This window comes from Phalacrocorax aristotelis, chromosome 1 (assembly GCF_949628215.1).
Source record: "Phalacrocorax aristotelis chromosome 1, bGulAri2.1, whole genome shotgun sequence".
Classification (NCBI taxonomy): Eukaryota; Metazoa; Chordata; class Aves; order Suliformes; family Phalacrocoracidae; genus Phalacrocorax; species Phalacrocorax aristotelis.
The window spans coordinates 174,189,897-174,207,624 of NC_134276.1; the positions used below are offsets into that span (position 1 = coordinate 174,189,897).

Genomic DNA, 17,728 nt, shown 5'->3' on the forward strand with positions numbered 1-17,728 from the left:
CACACTCCCAGTTACACACCGCCACTGCCAAGCTATTTATCTCGGTATGTTTCATTTAAAACGGAGTAGTATCACAAGTATTTCCTCCCCCACAAGCAATTTGTCCATTTAGTCTAACTCATAATTTAGGATATCACATTACCTTTCAAATGTCAAATGCAACACAGGTACATATATAAGTGCTTTCATAAGCCAGGCCAATTTTCTGAAAGGGAGCTTTAGCGACAAATAGCTTTCTGAGAGCTCACCTATGTCATTACTCTATTGGTTTAACTTTAGACAGGATGAAAGCCTCCCACCTCATCTGGGACACTACTTCCAAGTTTTAAAAGGAAATACTGCATTACATTTAGTGTTGCACTAATTAAAGTATATTCATATTTAAATAAATGGGCAAGCATTCCCATATTATGCATGTATACAGCACTGAGAATGACAGCTTCAAGCTTGTTTGCACAATCTAGAAACTATGATTTTAGTATTAGCCTGACTGTGAAGCCATATTAATATGTGTACAACAATAAGCTAACAGTATTTGAAAATCTGAAGCCTGTTTCTCAAAATAAAATCCATTTTGCTTATAAAGTAATGTTTTTTTCTGAAAGTATCTGAGTTTCCATGCTTGTTCTTAGAATTTAACGTCAGAAGAGAAATCAGTAATTCTTTTAGTATTTCCTAAATGCTTCAAAGCACTTGTAGTCATAATGCATCTATTACCATGAATACATATTACACTTGTGAAGGCCAAATACTTCTTGTATAACAGTTCTATTGCTATATTCAATCCACTCATTTAAAAAACAAAATCAGCCCCCAAAACCATTAAAATTCCCCCAAGGCTCCCTTTCACAATCTTATCCAAACACAGAACATTTTTACAAACTGTGCTGTTTATGGTATCATACATATACACAAGGCCTCTGAAGATTTCAAAGCACATCCAAATAAAATCTCCAGAATAAATGTACAAAATGTAACTGTAAAGAAGCTTTAAATAGCTTAAAGGTTGGTGGGCTATGACAAATATTAAAACCAAAGAAGGAAATAAGTTCAGCTATCACTAACTGGCAAGCTAGCCATAAAGCTCTGAAAGTTTATGCATTCATTTTGTAAGTATACCAGGCTCCTTTGCCTCCAAATGGCAGTTTATAATGTACATCTTACAAGTCACCTATAGCAAAATGACAGCTTTTTGCTCATATTTTGAAGATGTCAGATGTTTAAAGATGCATTAAGTCGGGCAATGCACTGAATTATATTTTCAGACTAAAAATGAATTTCCAATTTTTATTTTCCTCCTACTGTAACATCATAACCAATACATTATGAAATACTAAGAGATAAATGGAGATTCTAAAAAGTAATTACACATCTCAGTGCTAACCATTTACTGTTTAATCATTTTGGGTAATTTTAATATATTGTATGCATAGGAATACTGCCAAGATGGAAAAGACATAAAATTACTACTGTGCAATTCAAATAGTCTTGTCCGTATCAGGGACTACCATCTTAGAAACTCCTGTTCTTGTCCTACTTTCACTGAGCCGCCTTAAATCCTGCAAAGGATCATTCTTTCCATGCACTAGATCCATGCAGCTTACTACTAGCTTTCCTGTTCTTAAATAATCTGGAAAAATCATCTACTTTACACTAATGAGGACTTTATTCTCTGAGCAACAAAAAAAGCAGTTGCCATGCGACAAGAATGAGATCAACAACCTGTAACATCTTCACACACATACAACTGGAGGTGCTGCCAGTTTGTCTCCTCCAGGCAGATGAGACTGCAGTATTCTTATTTAGCATACCCATTCCTAAGGGTGTCCCCTCTTCTTCTTCATTTGTCCATTCAGTGCACACTAAATATCATTCATGGCTGAGCTTCGTAACTTGAGATTGCTTTACAGTTCTTTTATTTTCAATCATCTAACCACATCAATGAAATTTTAAAAAGGAGGAAAACATCTATAATACTTCATTCATTTTAATGCATGTCCCCAGCTGCATGTGGAAAGACAGTCAGAAAAGATTAAGATTAATAAGCACCGAGAAACTGAAGTCAAATGGGAACAGAAAAGCTTAATACATACTTTCTATCAATTCTAAGTTAGAAAGTGTCAAAGCAAATGAGACAGAGTGGCTACAGCACAGCTGATACCGAATTTGTATCAACACAGAGGGTGTGCTGACTAGTGGGAAGAAAAAAAAGAGAATAGCCAGGAGGAAAAGAGAACCTTCCCAGCAATTTGAAGTACAGAGGTACGTGCTTTTTTCTTCCTAGAAGGACCTGGTATGCTTACTGACTTAACCATGCCTAAACTGTAATCAATTCCATAAATAAAAACAAAAGGCATCCATCTTTTTTTTAAGCCACAACACTCCTGCCATCTCTGGACCAGGGTCATCTTTGCAACACGGTGCATTTCTGAAAAATGTAGGGGGGAACTGAAAGCCATGTGGAACGTGCATCTGAAATAACCCTCAAGTGAGAAACATATTTAGAGGAGAAATTCACTTCATGAAATGGGGGAGATGGTGACCAGCACTAAAGACCATAATAGACCTATGCAGCTGTAACGGTTCATTCAAAGTAAAAACACCATAGAGAATATGTCCATAATCCAGACATAACGTTCTTGGATGTCCAACACACACACAAGCAGTACATAGTAATGAACAACACATTTCTGTTAAAAATATTTCTCCGCTAAGTAGATACAGCTTAAATTTCCGAAGGAGAATCCATTTCACATGATTGTTCAAAACTCATGAAAATTCAAGACTGGAATATGAGTATAGATGACTGTAAAACTGAAATGCTATGGAGGGCAACGCAACCAGGAAAGCTATGTGTCCCATTTTACTATGCAGGTAACAAATCATATATGATGGAGGTGCTATACTCTGTTAGCATGAGCAGAGATACAATATTTTAGCATTAGATTAACAAGGATTACACCAAAAAAATACCTGGTTCTGAGTATCAGCAGTCTTCAACGCTTAACTCTCTTCTCTACCTGCCTTGAAACAGGGTGCTCTGAGGTAGGGTTTTCACAAGTAAGCAATTTTACCACATTTCCAAATAAAGGCTCATTTAAGAAATTTCTGTAATTCTAATGTTCCATGTGACTGCCCATATAAAGGCCCAAGTTGTTTCTATCATAAAAAATACCTTCAACAACAACGAAAAAGTGGGGTGGAAGGAGAGTGAGGCTGAGGAAAGTTTGTCTCTGCAATTCCAACACACTCCTGGGATGTACACACAGATTGAGGGCTCCAATGTCCCATGCTGAGGAGGGGCGAGTTGCCCCACTCTTCCTCCACTTCTGAGTGGTAACACTACTGGAATACTGTGAGAGAGAGGCACCAACTGCTCTTCACAGGTTTAAGAGAGTGGTTGGCTCCCCCAAAGCAATTTAGCCCAAATCATTTGGCTTATTTGAAAACAAGAGTGTCAAATCCTAATTTAAATCTGTGTTATTCCTTTAAGTTATGTTAAATTATCATAAGATAAGAATTGCAAGAACTTTCAATGCTTAAACTCAAGAGAGAAGCCAATCATCAGGATGAGATAGGAAACAGCTCCTTGATTTTGACACAGGTTGACCAAACAGGCAAAGAAAAAAATACGTACAATTCTGTTCCTTTTCCTTTCTCTGAAGCTAATGGCCACAGTACAGAATGAGACAGCCACACACTAGCGAAAGGTCAGCCTCTGCCTTGGCGATGCCCGTGGCCCCTAAAAAAATTTCCTCCTCTCTCTCCTCCAATAAGGACAACCAAAAACCTGTTTGAACTGGGTGTGCTAACATGACATTGAAGGAATGACGAGCTACTGTAACTAATGACACACAGTCCACAACTGCGCAAGTCTGACTACTAAGCAACAATGGCTGGAACAATCTTTACGTGCATACCCTTAAAGGACAGAATGCAAGCCCCCAGGTAGAGACATGATAAATGACCACTTTTCTCTTCTTCCTTTACATGAATACCTGTTATGAGTTCAGTTATCCAGAAGATTATGTTCAGAGGACTCTAATTCAGGGCTAGGAGCTGCAGAAGTTTCTGCAGAGTAATTCCCACTTCTGACAAACTGTTCTGCAGAGTATCAGCTTCTACTAAAAAACTATTATCCTAGTCTTGACAGGATACACATGACTTTAAAAAGCATGAAACTACATCTTCAATGAGGCACCACCTGATAACCTAAACCAGTAGCCTGGACTTTGTAGGAAATCTGTTTCACCTCTTTCATCTCAGCTCCAGATGCTTGGGCCCAATAAATCCAGAACTGAATTTCTGGCACTCAAAAAAATATTTCTGAAAATTCACTCCTTTGTTGCAAATTAAGCAGCCAACCTTTGTTTAGTTTACCTTTTCTGCTGCCTCTTGATCTGAAAATTTCACCATATTAAAGGAATGCACAGGACTGAAATGCATCACATTAAAGAATGCACTGGACTGATCTGCACAGTTTTGAATAGGGCAAAGCAGAAGATGATTGAAGAACAAAATCTGGAATACAGTTGTCAAATGTGAGGCAATGGAGATCTAGACTGACAAGGTAATTCACCTAAAGAACAGTTCTGTAGTGGAAACCTGGAAAAATTAGCTAACAGTTCATTTGCAAAATCTATACACATGAGAAGAAGATTCTGCACAATGTCGCTAAGACAACACAGTGGAAACTGAGGACTGGGGACCACGTCATGCTGCTTGGAGACCACATTAATAAACTCTTCCCCGTACATGATTGTGGTAGGAAGTAGTTCATTGAAATATATTACAGTGATTACACTTAACTATGATTCATATTTTTTACACTGAATTCAATGATACAGTTGTTTTGCTTGTATAGTCCTAATAAAAGATCTGTACAACCATTACTCCTATGTGGAATTACAGAGAAATAGTATATCCTAATAAAAATATTACCAACATAGCAGCTGCATGTTTCAGAGGTAAGACATGGAGAAGGAACAAGAACAACTGTAAAAGTGATAGAATATATTAATTAATTGTATTACAGAATTTGGGGAATTCCTACTGATAAATTTTATCACACTGTGTCTCAGAGTATCCAAGATCTCATTACAACGTGTCCATACGATAACCTTCTTTTTCAGCATCCACAATGTAGCAAGCACTATGTAATTTTTGTCCTAAAGCCTGCTGCAGACACCCATACCTTACTGGATAAGGCAGCTTATTTCCATGAAAACAGAAAACACATACAATCTTCTCATAGTTCTGCCTGCTAGTGAGCTGACACTCAGGACATAGTGGATATCTCCAATTTGAACCTCCTACACTTGCATGCTCTGTAACTTTGATTCCCATAGTGCACGACCAAAAAAGTTGTAGGGGAGAATACCTCTTGACTGAGATTTTATGCATGTCAAATTTTATCACTGAATTTTCAGTTTCTGTTCCGTTTCATCTGAATTTTCCTATACACCCTCAAAATGTTTCTATTTAGAAACATCAAGAGAAAACTCTTTACATCCTACACTTATGAAGAAACAGAAATCTGACTTCTCAAATTTTTTTAAGAATGTCAAAACCAATGTGGGAGAGTTTAATTTTATTTCTTTTTACTACAAAATACTGAATAGCTAACATGAAAGCAGCTGAGGATGTTTAACACAAGCTTTCAGAGCCTTCGTGCTTCCACGTTTCTTCACATCCTCATTGCTATTACCCTTTTTTCTTCTAGAATTCAAAGCCAGCTCCAAAAATCAAGGTCACCCAAACTCACATTTCTTTGTGTATTGAGGCCTCTCCCAAGGGTGTGGCACAGCAGTCACAACCCAAACACTGTTTAGGCTACTTCAAATAGATTTGTCAAGGTGCCCTGTAATGTACTTACCTGGAATACTGAAACAGAGCTACTGTATCATTTCCTTAAAACACAACCTCAAACAGAGACAGAACAAGGTCCAAAGTGTGCTCTCCTGTTCCCTTTCAGACAAAATATCACAAAAAAAACATGTAAATATGACAAGAAAATGTATCTCTGAGTAAGAAAAGTTCTGTTTTCTAAAACTGAATTTGCAATGGCTTCCCGGATAGCCTGGGGCAAGATACCTGTCTTTCTCAATTTAATGTCTGCAAGACTGGAATAACTTTACTTACTTCAGAGGTGTTAAAAGAATTAATTTACTTTGAAGATGAAAATTGCTATTTAAATGCTAAGTGTCATTTTGTATAAATAAGCAAAAAAATAAACACCTGCACAAATCCAAAATGAGATTATCCTCTCTCCATGTACAGATGAGCACAGGATCTGAAAGTACCATTCTTTCATCCATTGCCATCTCTCCAGAGAAAGCAGCAAGGGCTTATCAGTCCTTACTGCTTCAAATCCTACTTGCTACTCATTGATCCTGTGACATATATTTCACAGCTTGTAAGACATGCTTACGATACTTGTAACACAAATATTAACATTTAAAATAAGCGTTATTGATGAAGGCATATTGAAACAAGTCAAAGTTTTAATCGATCAGGCTTTCCAGGTGTAGCTGCACTAAAGTTGCCTAATGAAAGTTTTCTTCTGTTTCAAAGTACTGTTTCAACTCACAGTGATTTCATATACTCCATAAACCTTCCAAAGACAGAATGAAAGAAAACTTGATCTACGTCTCTTTGCCCATAGTCATTTATTTCTAGTTGCAATATATGGCGAAGGGGCCAAGACCTTTGAAGATAACTTACTAAACCTAGTGTTTTATACTCCCTTTTTATTTTGTAATACATTTGTTTGCCAGCCTTTTGTTTCCCTTCACTCATACTCCTTTCCATCTCCAAATAATTCTACAGAGCTGATCTCTTCCCTCCTCTTCTCAGTCATAAACACGGGAATAGAAATTATGCCATCATACAAGAAGCACTAATTACCCAGATACTGGATTGCCCTCCTTCTCCATCTTCTGCTTTAGCCTCAGTTGGAAGAGTCAAGGACATAACTGCATAAATAAGATCTACAGTATTCCAGTAAAAGTAAGATACCAACATTTCTCACAATTCTGCAATGCTCTTGTTTTGGAAGAACGCAGACAAATATAAGTATAATATATAAGGGGAATAAGTTACAATTTGCCAGATTATCAAAGGTCAAAAGCATTTTCATATCTACAAATGAGTCAGAAGCTTTCAAATTCTGGCATAACAAAACAGCAATTTTTAACTTCAGGTGCAATTGAATTACCCAAAAAGGCAATTAATGAAATTTACTAGGTCTGTTATTTTGAATTGAATTTTGATATAAAAAAATTTTCATTTAAAAAACTTATTAGCTTTACATAAAATGGCTAACTGACTCTACGTCTTCCGGCTAGAATTGATTAGGGTTTTTTATTCTGTGCTTTTAGTTTAGTTTATATTTTGCAGATAGTTCAGAAAACTTATTTCTCAAGGTTTGGGCCCTTTATTCTGCTATCAGTCACTAACCTTGGATATTTCTAATATGAAGTGAAACAACCAGTTATCTACTCTGTAAAATATTTCACATTCAGCACCTTACAGCTTCAACCTAGTGTACAGAAATCCAGTACTATTGGATTGAAAAGGCTTTTCCAGCATGGAAATCCACTTTCAACAATATTATACCAAGTGACACACAGTTGAATGTGACATAACTGCTTGTTTTTTCCATAGTTAATGGGATACATTTTGTATTCTGCTAAAAAAGAGGTGACTGAACAGCGGAAGGGACAGCTGCTTTTGTCTGCTGTCCTGGTTGTTGTGCTCCAGGACAAGTGAAGCCTTTCAGAGGGAGGAGGATCCACTTCTTCCCCCTGAACACTTGAGCCCATGAGTCTCAAGGGAAGTTCAGGAACACAGGACAGTGTGGGGAGAAGCATTTCTATTTCATCTCACTTACCAGACCTGACCGTTCTTTATTTTAAAAGTTACACAAATCTGGTTTATTAGCTTGTATTCTATTAATTTTTTCCTATGCCTGAGAGGCAAGGACAGGGGTGCTGCACTTTACATGAGAGGGGCTCTGCCTTGCCAGAAGTCAGGTCAGGAGCCTGTTGAGAACTTACGGGTGAAGACCAGCCAGCAGGCCAACATTCATGCTGTTGTAGTGTGTACCTGCTGGAGACCTCCTGATCAGGATGAGGTCTGTAGATGAGGCCTTCTTCAAACAAATAGAAGAAGCCTCACATTCACAGGCCCTCATCCTGATGGGGAACTTCAACCATTCGGATATCTTCTGGAAGGACAACACAGCGGGGCACAAGTAATCCAGACTTAAGCATGTACTGCCTTTCAGAGGCATCTCAACAAGTGGGAGAAATAGGTCAAGAGGAACCTCATGACGCTCAAAGGGAAGTGCAAAGTCTGGCATCTGGGGAGGAATAACCCCAGACACCACTGCACACTGAGGACTAGCCAGCTGGAAAGAGAAGGATCTGCAGAGAACGACCTTAGGATGCCACTGAACAGCAAGATGACCATAAGGTAGCAACACATCCTCGCAGCAAAGAAGGCCAACAGCACCCTGGGCTGCAAAAGGAAGAACGTTGTCATGCAGATAGAGGGAGATGATCCTTCCTCCCTACTTGGCGCTGGTGGGGCCAGTTCAGGGTTCCCCCATACAAGAGATGGAGCTACAAGAGAGAATCCAGTGAACAGCCAGGAAAAGGGACATATTTTATATGGAGAGAGGCAGAGAGCTAGGACTGTTTGGTCTGGAGAAGGCTCAGAGGAGATCTTATCAATGTGTATAAATACTGGATGGGAGGGAATGAAAAAGAGGCAGACAGACTTCTCAGTGGTGCCCACTGACACCGCTGACACAAGAGGCAACAGGCACAAATTAAAATAGGAAATTCCAGCTGAGCACAAGAAAAAACATTTTTACTGTCAGGGCAGTCAAACATGGACACAGACTACCCAGAAAGGTTGTGGAATCCCCCGCCCACAGAGATATTAGAAATTGAACAGGATCCTGGGCAACTCTCTTTAGGTGACACTGCTTGAGCTGGGGTTGAACTAGATGACCTCAAGAGGTGTTCATCAACCCCAGTGATTCTTCCTTCCTTCTTTCTCCTTATACCGTGAAATTCAGTTCTCTGATAGGAACTCCGACTTAGTAAAGCTTTTCCTTCAGACTGAATGCCTTAGTTACATTCAGCAGCACACATTTCTACAGAAATCACTTGGAAATAAAAATGGGTCTTCATTCTAATCAAATTATTAAATGTTCTCAAACACTGTATTTGAAATAGCCTTGGCTCATAAAGTCATGCTACAATTTAATTTAAGAGCATGCCGTTGTGGTGGTTTTGGCTGAGAAGGGGTTAATTCTCCTCACTGTGGGGGTCGGCTACCTTTCCAGCTTCCCGCGCTCTGCCGCGTGGCGGGGGGGGGGGGCTGGGAGGGGCAAGGCCATGGTGGGGGCGGCTGACCCCGACTGGCCAATGGCAGGTTCATTCCATACCATGTGACACCATGACCAATATATTGAGGGGGGGCAGTGGCAGCGCGGGGGCGGCGCGGCGTCGGGTCGGCGGGCGGCGAGCGGCTGCGGCGCGTGCGGTTTGTTCCGGCGGTTCGTTCCCCCTCTCCTCTCCCCTCCCCTCCCTTCCCCCCTCCCCCCGGGGCTTTGCGCCTCTCGTTGTTCTCCTTTACATTGCATTTCTACTGTTTTTTCTTTTAATTTTAATTATTAAACTGTTCTTATCCCAACGCACGAGCGTTACCCTTCTGATTCTCTCCCCCATCTACCGGTGGGGAGTGAGCGAGCGGCTGTGTGGGGCTGAGCTGCCGCTAAACCACGACAGTCTTTTTGGCGCCCAACGTGGGGCTCAAGGGTTGGAGATAACAACAGCTGCTGGTCACAGCACCATGTTGTCCTTTTTGCAGTTGGTGTTAAAAATCGGTGTTGGTTTGTTGAGTCTGCTGTGTTCTGCTGTGATTAGTAATGTTTTGCCTACAAGATTTGTTATACAAACACTCGTTTTCAGCTTTACCTGGTATTTGGGGTTTTTGCTGAAACCGTTACTGTACTTCAGATACCACCTTGTTGAGGCAATTAGCAATTATACCTCCTCCTCTGAGAGATTTTATATGGAGGAAATACAGAATAGTATCTTTGCAACTTTGTTCTGTGATGTCTGTGCCTTTGTTACAACAACGTTTTTGTATCTTGAACATCCTTGGGTGGTTAAGGTGCACTTATTGTTAGTTTTTGGGCATGTTGTTTTGGTTTTGACTAAGCAATTTAAGAATATCACCCAGAAATCTGCCCCGAGGCTTGATAGTTACGAGTGGCAGGGCATGTGGGATAGCATGGGCAAATACCTAGGGCAGTGGGCACCCCCAGTGTTTTGGAGTTTCACCCCCGAACAAGTGCAGAATCCTAAAAAACTAGTAGAATATTTGGAGAAAGTATGTTGTTACGCTGGGAACTCCAGAGAGACACAGATAACTGCAACGTGCTGGGGTCTGGCCCATGCATACCGAGCCCTGCTCAACAGTATTCAGTGCCCCCAGGGGGAAGAGAATGTCTCTGGATTGAAATGCAAAGTGACTGGCACTGTAGACAATCCAGCCCTGACAACAGGCACTGCAGCCACTCAAACCCCCACAACAAGTACCGGAGCTAGCTCAGAAAATAAACCCGTACCAGTATCAGTTGCCCCCATACACAAGACGAAATATTGGAAGCGGACATCAACTCGTTTAGAACGGGATGATGAAGAACCAGGGCCATCGCGGGGAGAGGAGGGAGAAGTAATAAATGAAATAGAGACCACCCGATCCCTGTCCTTAAGCGAGTTGCGAGATATACGAAAAGATTATAGCCGTCGTTCAGGTGAGCACATTGCCACCTGGCTGCTCCGATGCTGGGATAATGGGGCCAGTAGCCTGGAACTAGAGGGAAAAGAAGCCAAACAATTGGGATCCCTTTCTGGGGAAGGGGGCGTTGACAAAGCAATTGGAAAAAAACCACAAGCCCTCAGCCTCTGGAGGCGACTCCTGTCTGGAGTGAAGGAAAGGTATCCCTTTAAAGAAGATGTTACATATCGCCCAGGAAAATGGACAACTATGGAGAAAGGCATCCAGTATCTAAGGGAATTAGCTGTGTTTGAGGTGATTTATGGTGACCTGGACGATCAACGATCATCCAAAGATCCAGATGAAGCTGAGTGCACACGACCCATGTGGCGGAAGTTTGTACGGAGCGCACCATCTTCGCATGCAAACTCATTGGCAGTGATGTCCTGGAAAGATGACGAGACACCAACGGTGGCAGAGGTGATTGATAGACTCCGGGATTATGACACAAATATCTCTTCCTCGCTTGTCTCTGCTGTGGAGAAACTATCCCAAGAGGTCCAGCAACTCAAAGAAGATCTGTCCTACTCCCCACCTCGACAGAGCAGTGTCTCAGCTGTTAGGAATAAGCGTCCTTTGGCTCAAAGAAGGGGATACACACCACGGGCCACCCTATGGTTCTACCTGCGTGACCATGGAGAGGACATGATGAGGTGGGATGGCAAGCCTACTTCGACCCTACAGGCACGAGTACATGAACTGCAAGGAAGAACAGTCACTCAGGGAGGCTCTTCCAGGAAAGCTGCTGCTCCAGTTTCCAGCGAGCAAGTCCCCAGACAGAGGAGTAGAAGCGCAAATTTTATTTCTAAGTGTAATAGAGGGACTCCTGATTCACATTTACAGGAAGTGAGTTGTGACTGCCATGATCAGGACTAGAGGGGCCCTGCCTCCAGCCGGGTGGAGGAAAGGGATAACCGGGCTTACTGGACTGTGTGGATCCGATGGCCTGGCATGTCCGACCCACAGGAGTATAAAGCTTTAGTGGACACCGGCGCACAGTGCACCTTAATGCTATCAAACTATGTAGGGGCAGAACCCATCAGCATTGCTGGAGTGACAGGGGGATCCCAAGAGCTAACTGTATTGGAGGCCGAAGTGAGCCTAACTGGCAATGAGTGGCAGAAGCACCCCATTGTGACTGGCCCAGAGGCTCTGTGCATCCTTGGCATAGACTACCTCAGGAGAGGGTATTTCAAGGACCCAAAAGGTTACAAGTGGGCTTTTGGTGTAGCTGCCTTGGAGATGGAGGAAACTGAACAGCTGTCTACCTTGCCCGGTCTCTCAAAGGACCCTAATGTGGTGGGGTTGCTGAAGGTCAAAGAACAACAGGTGCCAATCGCCACCACAACAGTGCACCGGCGGCAATATCGCACCAACAGAGACTCTCTGATCCCCATCCATAAACTCATTCACCAACTGAGGAGCCAAGGAGTCATCAGTAAGACCCACTCACCCTTTAACAGTCCCATATGGCCAGTCCGGAAGTCTAATGGAGAGTGGAGACTAACAGTAGACTATCGTGGCCTGAATGAAGTCACTCCACCGTTGAGTGCTGCTGTGCCAGACATGCTAGAACTTCAATACGAACTGGAGTCAAAGGTAGCCAAGTGGTATGCCACAACTGATATCGCTAATGCATTCTTCTCAATCCCTCTGGCAGCAGAGTGCAGGCCACAGTTTGCTTTCACATGGAGGGGCGTCCAGTACACCTGGAATCGACTGCCCCAGGGGTGGAAACACAGTCCTACCATTTGCCATGGACTGATTCAGACTGTACTGGAACAGGGAGAAGCTCCAGAACACCTTCAATACATTGATGACATCATTGTGTGGGGCAACACAGCGGAAGAAGTTTTTGAGAAAGGAGAGAAAATAGTCCAAATCCTTCTGAAAGCTGGTTTTGCCATAAAACAAAGTAAGGTGAAGGGACCTGCATGAGAAATCCAGTTCTTAGGAATCAAATGGCAAGACGGTCATCGTCAGATTCCAATGGATGTGATCAACAAAATAGCAGCCATGTCTCCACCAACTAGCAAAAAGGAAACACAAGCTTTCTTGGGCGTTGTGGGTTTTTGGAGAATGGATATTCCAAATTACAGTCTGATCGTAAGCCCTCTCTATCAAGTGACGCGGAAAAAGAATGATTTCAAATGGGGCCCTGAGCAACAACAAGCCTTTGAACAGATTAAACGAGAAATAGTCCATGCAGTAGCTCTTGGGCCAGTCGGGGCAGGACAAGATGTAAAAAATGTGCTCTACACTGCAGCCGGGGAGAATGGCCCTACCTGGAGCCTCTGGCAGAAAGCACATGGGGAGACCCGGGGTCGACCCCTAGGGTTTTGGAGTCGGGGATACAGAGGGTCCGAAGCCCACTATACTCCAATTGAAAAAGAGATATTGGCAGCACGTGAAGGGGTTCGAGCTGCTTCAGAAGTGGTTGGTACTGAGGCACAGTTGCTCCTGGCACCCCGACTGCCAGTGCTGGGCTGGATGTTCAAAGGAAACATCCCCTCTACACACCATGCAACTGATGCTACGTGGAGTAAATGGGTTGCACTGATCACCCAGCGGGCTTGAGTAGGAAACCCCAGTCGCCCAGGAATCTTGGAAGTGATTATGGACTGGCCAGAAGGCAAAGATTTTGGATTATCACCAGAGGAGGAGGTGACACGTGCTGAAGAAGCCCCACTGTATAACAAACTGCCAGAAGATGAGAAGCAATATGCCCTGTTCACTGATGGGTCCTGTCGCCTTGTGGGAAAGCACCGGAGATGGAAGGCTGCTGTATGGACTCCTACACAACAAGTAGCAGAAACTGCTGAAGGAGAAGGTGAATCGAGCCAGTTTGCAGAGGTAAAGGCCGTCCAGCTGGCCTTAGACATCGCTGAACGGGAAAAGTGGCCAGTGCTCTATCTCTATACTGACTCCTGGATGGTGGCAAATGCCTTGTGGGGCTGGCTGCAGCAATGGAAGCAAAGCAACTGGCAGCGCAGAGGCAAACCCATCTGGGCTGCCACATTGTGGCAAGATATTGCTGCCCGGGTAGAGAAACTGGTTGTAAAGGTACGGCGTGTGGATGCTCACGTCCCCAAGAGTCGGGCCACTGAAGAACATCGAAACAACCAGCAGGTAGATCAGGCTGCCAAGATTGAAGTGGCTGAGGTGGATCTGGACTGGCAGCATAAGGGTGAACTATTTCTAGCTCGGTGGGCCCATGACACCTCAGGCCATCAGGGGAGAGATGTAACATACAGGTGGGCTTGTGATCGAGGGGTGGACTTGACCATGGATGTTATTGCGCAGGTTATTCACGAATGTGACACATGCGCCGCAGTCAAGCAAGCGAAGCGGGTAAAGCCTCTGTGGTATGGGGGACAGTGGCTGAAATATCAATATGGGGAGGCCTGGCAAATTGACTATATCACACTCCCACAAACCCGCCAAGGCAAGCACCATGTGCTTACAATGGTAGAAACAACGACTGGCTGGCTGGAAACATATCCTGTCCCCCACGCCACTGCCCGGAACACTATCCTGGGTCTTGAGAAACAAGTCCTGTGGCGACACGGCACCCCAGAGAGGATTGAGTCAGACAATGGGACTCATTTCCAAAATAGCCTCATAGACACCTGGGCCAAAGAGCACGGCATTGAGTGGGTGTATCACATCCCCTATCACGCAACAGCCTCTGGGAAAATTGAATGGTACAATGGACTGTTAAAAATGACACTGAGAGCAATGGGGGGTGGAACATTCAAGCACTGGGATACACATTTAGCAGAAGCCACGTGGTTAGTCAACACGAGGGGATCTGCCAACCGAGCTGCCCCTGCCCAGTCAGAAATCCTACATACTGTGGAAGGGGATAGAGTCCCTGTAGTGCACACAAAAAGTATGCTGGGAAAAACAGTCTGGGTTCTTCCTGCCTCCGGCAAAGGCAAACCCATTCGTGGGATTGCTTTTGCTCGAGGACCTGGGTGCACTTGGTGGGTGATGCGGGAGGATGGAGAAATCCGATGTGTGCCTCAAGGGGATTTGATTTTTGGGTGAAAACAGTCAATGAACTGAATGGCACAATGTGAACTGCTATATAATACTGTGTGTCACCTCTGTGTTGTATCAATGATATCAGAGTACGAGCCTCCCAACCCATGGAAGATCAACTATGAAACAAGCCGTGCAGCAGTGATGGAACGATGACTGACTCGGTATGCAGCAACCCAACGCCACACACCATCTCTCCCACCCGGAAAGACTGATACAACAGATGGAGCCCAGAGTCATGGACTGGGTGAACTCAATGGACATTTTAATGGACATTTTACAGGGAAGGTCCATGAACTAAGGGAATGATGTCTGTGTATTATGTTAAAGGATGGGAAGGGGAGGGGTGGTGGTTGGTACGGTTGTATTGCATCATATGGGACCTGGGCATGGTGTAAATGGTATGGAATAAGGGGTGGAGAATGTGCTGGTTTTGGCTGAGAAGGGGTTAATTCTCCTCACTGTGGGGGTCTGCTACCTTTCCAGCTTCCCGCGCTCTGCCGCGTGGCGGGGGGGGGGGGGGGGGGCTGGGAGGGGCAGGGCCATGGTGGGGACGGCTGACCCCGACTGGCCAATGGCAGGTTCATTCCATACCATGTGACACCATGACCAATATATTGAGGGGGGGGGCAGTGGCAGCGCGGAGGCGGCGGGGCGGCGGGCGGCTGCGGCGCGTGCAGTTTTTTTTGGCGGTTCGTTCCCCCTCTCCCCTCCCTTCCCCCCTCCCCCGGGGCTTTGCGCCTCTCGTTGTTCTCCTTTACGTTGCATTTCTACTGTTTTTTCTTTTAATTTTAATTATTAAACTGTTCTTATCCCAACCCACGAGCGTTACCCTTCTGATTCTCTCCTCCATCTGCCGGTGGGGGAGTGAGCGAGTGACTGTGTGGGGCTGAGCTGCCGCTAAACCACAACAGCCGTGAATGTGAAAATCAGGAAACATACTATATTCTGAGCTGGGCTTGTGGTCTTCTTTGAAAAGTCTCTCAAACGCAGTCTCACCTCTATACACTATGAGTACAATTACATCCATATGCTTGTTTAAGACCTCATTGATACCTGAGATATATCTGGATGAACACAGTCATATTAAAACTTTGCACTAAATATACATCAAAGCTATAGGCAATTATATAAATATGTGCACAGATTAAAAGCACATGCAAAATTACATACAGTAATAGTGTTTACTGTCAGTTCAGTAGGTAGTCAAAGACATAATTTGACCTTTTATTCTTTTTCAGTTAATTGCTCATTCTGCATCACTGAGGCCTGTTCTTGCCTACAGACATTAGGATCATAGAGAAGTGAGTAAAATACAGGTCTTGTCCCTCAAATTATTCAATTAATTAGCAGATTAAATCAAGATTAAATAAAAGATGACACTACTATTTTCCACTAGTTTTCCACTTTTTATTCTAATCTTACATATCTGCTATCTGATCCATCATGGGGGAAACAAAATGGTTTTCTCCATATAGACAGACACAAGAAAAAATTTGCATCTCAAAAAAGAAGGCAGAAAACAGAAAACAGAAGAGGTATCCTTGGAAGGGAGCGAAGGAGGGAGGGGAGGAGGGAGCTTTTGCAGTACACTTCCTTAGCTTAAACAGCAATAATGCCTGTAAAAGCAAAATCTTAATCTGATCTTGTAATAGCGAAATTTATAAATATATTAACCCATAGCTATAAGGATATACATTTGATCAATTCTTAATCCAGAATTCAACTGGGATTTTTGCAGTTACACATAGATTGGTACTCTGATTCCGTCACTGCGGTCTAACTAATCCTCCTCCAGTGAAATAAATGGGAGACATTCCAAAATAATAAAGAGAAGTTGGACGAGGTCCATACAGAACAATATTAAAGACCAAGGAGTCTACACTGTGTTGCAGATTGTTTTTTAATTACACAAAGTATATGTGCAAAAAACTTACCTTCAGTATGAAAGCTTCCCTAAATACCAAGTTTTCTGTCACAAAATAGTCACACATGCAAAAAATATAAAAATACATCTGAAAAAAAATACAGATGGAAACTTTTTTTTTTTTTAACAGAGGCATAAGAAAATACCCTTTTTTCTCTATTAGTTATTAAAAATGTTGTGTTTTAAATATATCCTGAAGTCACTTTTCAGACCACTTCCAAAAAATATTCTTCCTGATTGAATTTTTATTTTCACACTTGGTCTTGCCTATTTAAATGTTCATGGAGAGAGAAAACAGCTCTACCTGCAGACTCAGGAAACAACTCTGAAAATAACTACTCACCATATTTTACCAATGGTACTTTAAAACACTTACCAGTTTGCCACCAGTGGTCCAAGACAGGTACATTGAAAACCTTTTTTGACCATTCTAGCGTGTCCACATCACAGTGCTCACCAGCTACAAATAATGTTCTGAACCTTTAAATAAAAATAAAAAAGTATATATCTTGATCTGGATGGGGAAAGGAAAACAAGAAAACAAATTTAATAAATAGCTGTGGTTGGTTTCCCAGATGAGATGAAGAGAAAAGGGGTGGGAAAACTCTTAGTCCTTTTATGTTCCATCCTACTGTGTAAAAATTAGAATCCTAGCAATATCAATTTATGCTACTTAAAATATCCTGTAAAAGAAGCTTTATTTCCTGAATACAAAACCCCCAGTAGACCAGTGGCAAGCAACTGTCAGTGGAAGCAAAAAATAATTAAATGCTCTCTACACAGGAACTAGGTAGATATCCGTTGGGCGAAACGTAAGAATGAAATACCAAAAAAAGCGTCAGAAAGACATATCAGAAAAATTAGTAAAGAAATAAAGATAACTAAAAGGAAATACCTGCA

At 42.7% G+C, this 17,728-nt stretch overlaps 1 protein-coding gene across 1 annotated transcript in view; it reads right to left on the reverse strand.

Moving 5' to 3' along the window:
• Nucleotides 1–17,728, reverse strand: part of ACSS3 (acyl-CoA synthetase short chain family member 3) — a 95,880-nt gene that overhangs the window by 29,205 nt on the left and 48,947 nt on the right. The window contains exon 9 of the mRNA XM_075080720.1: nt 17,205–17,308. Coding sequence (XP_074936821.1) covers nt 17,205–17,308 — 104 coding nt within the window. The remainder of the gene's footprint in view (nt 1–17,204; nt 17,309–17,728) is intronic.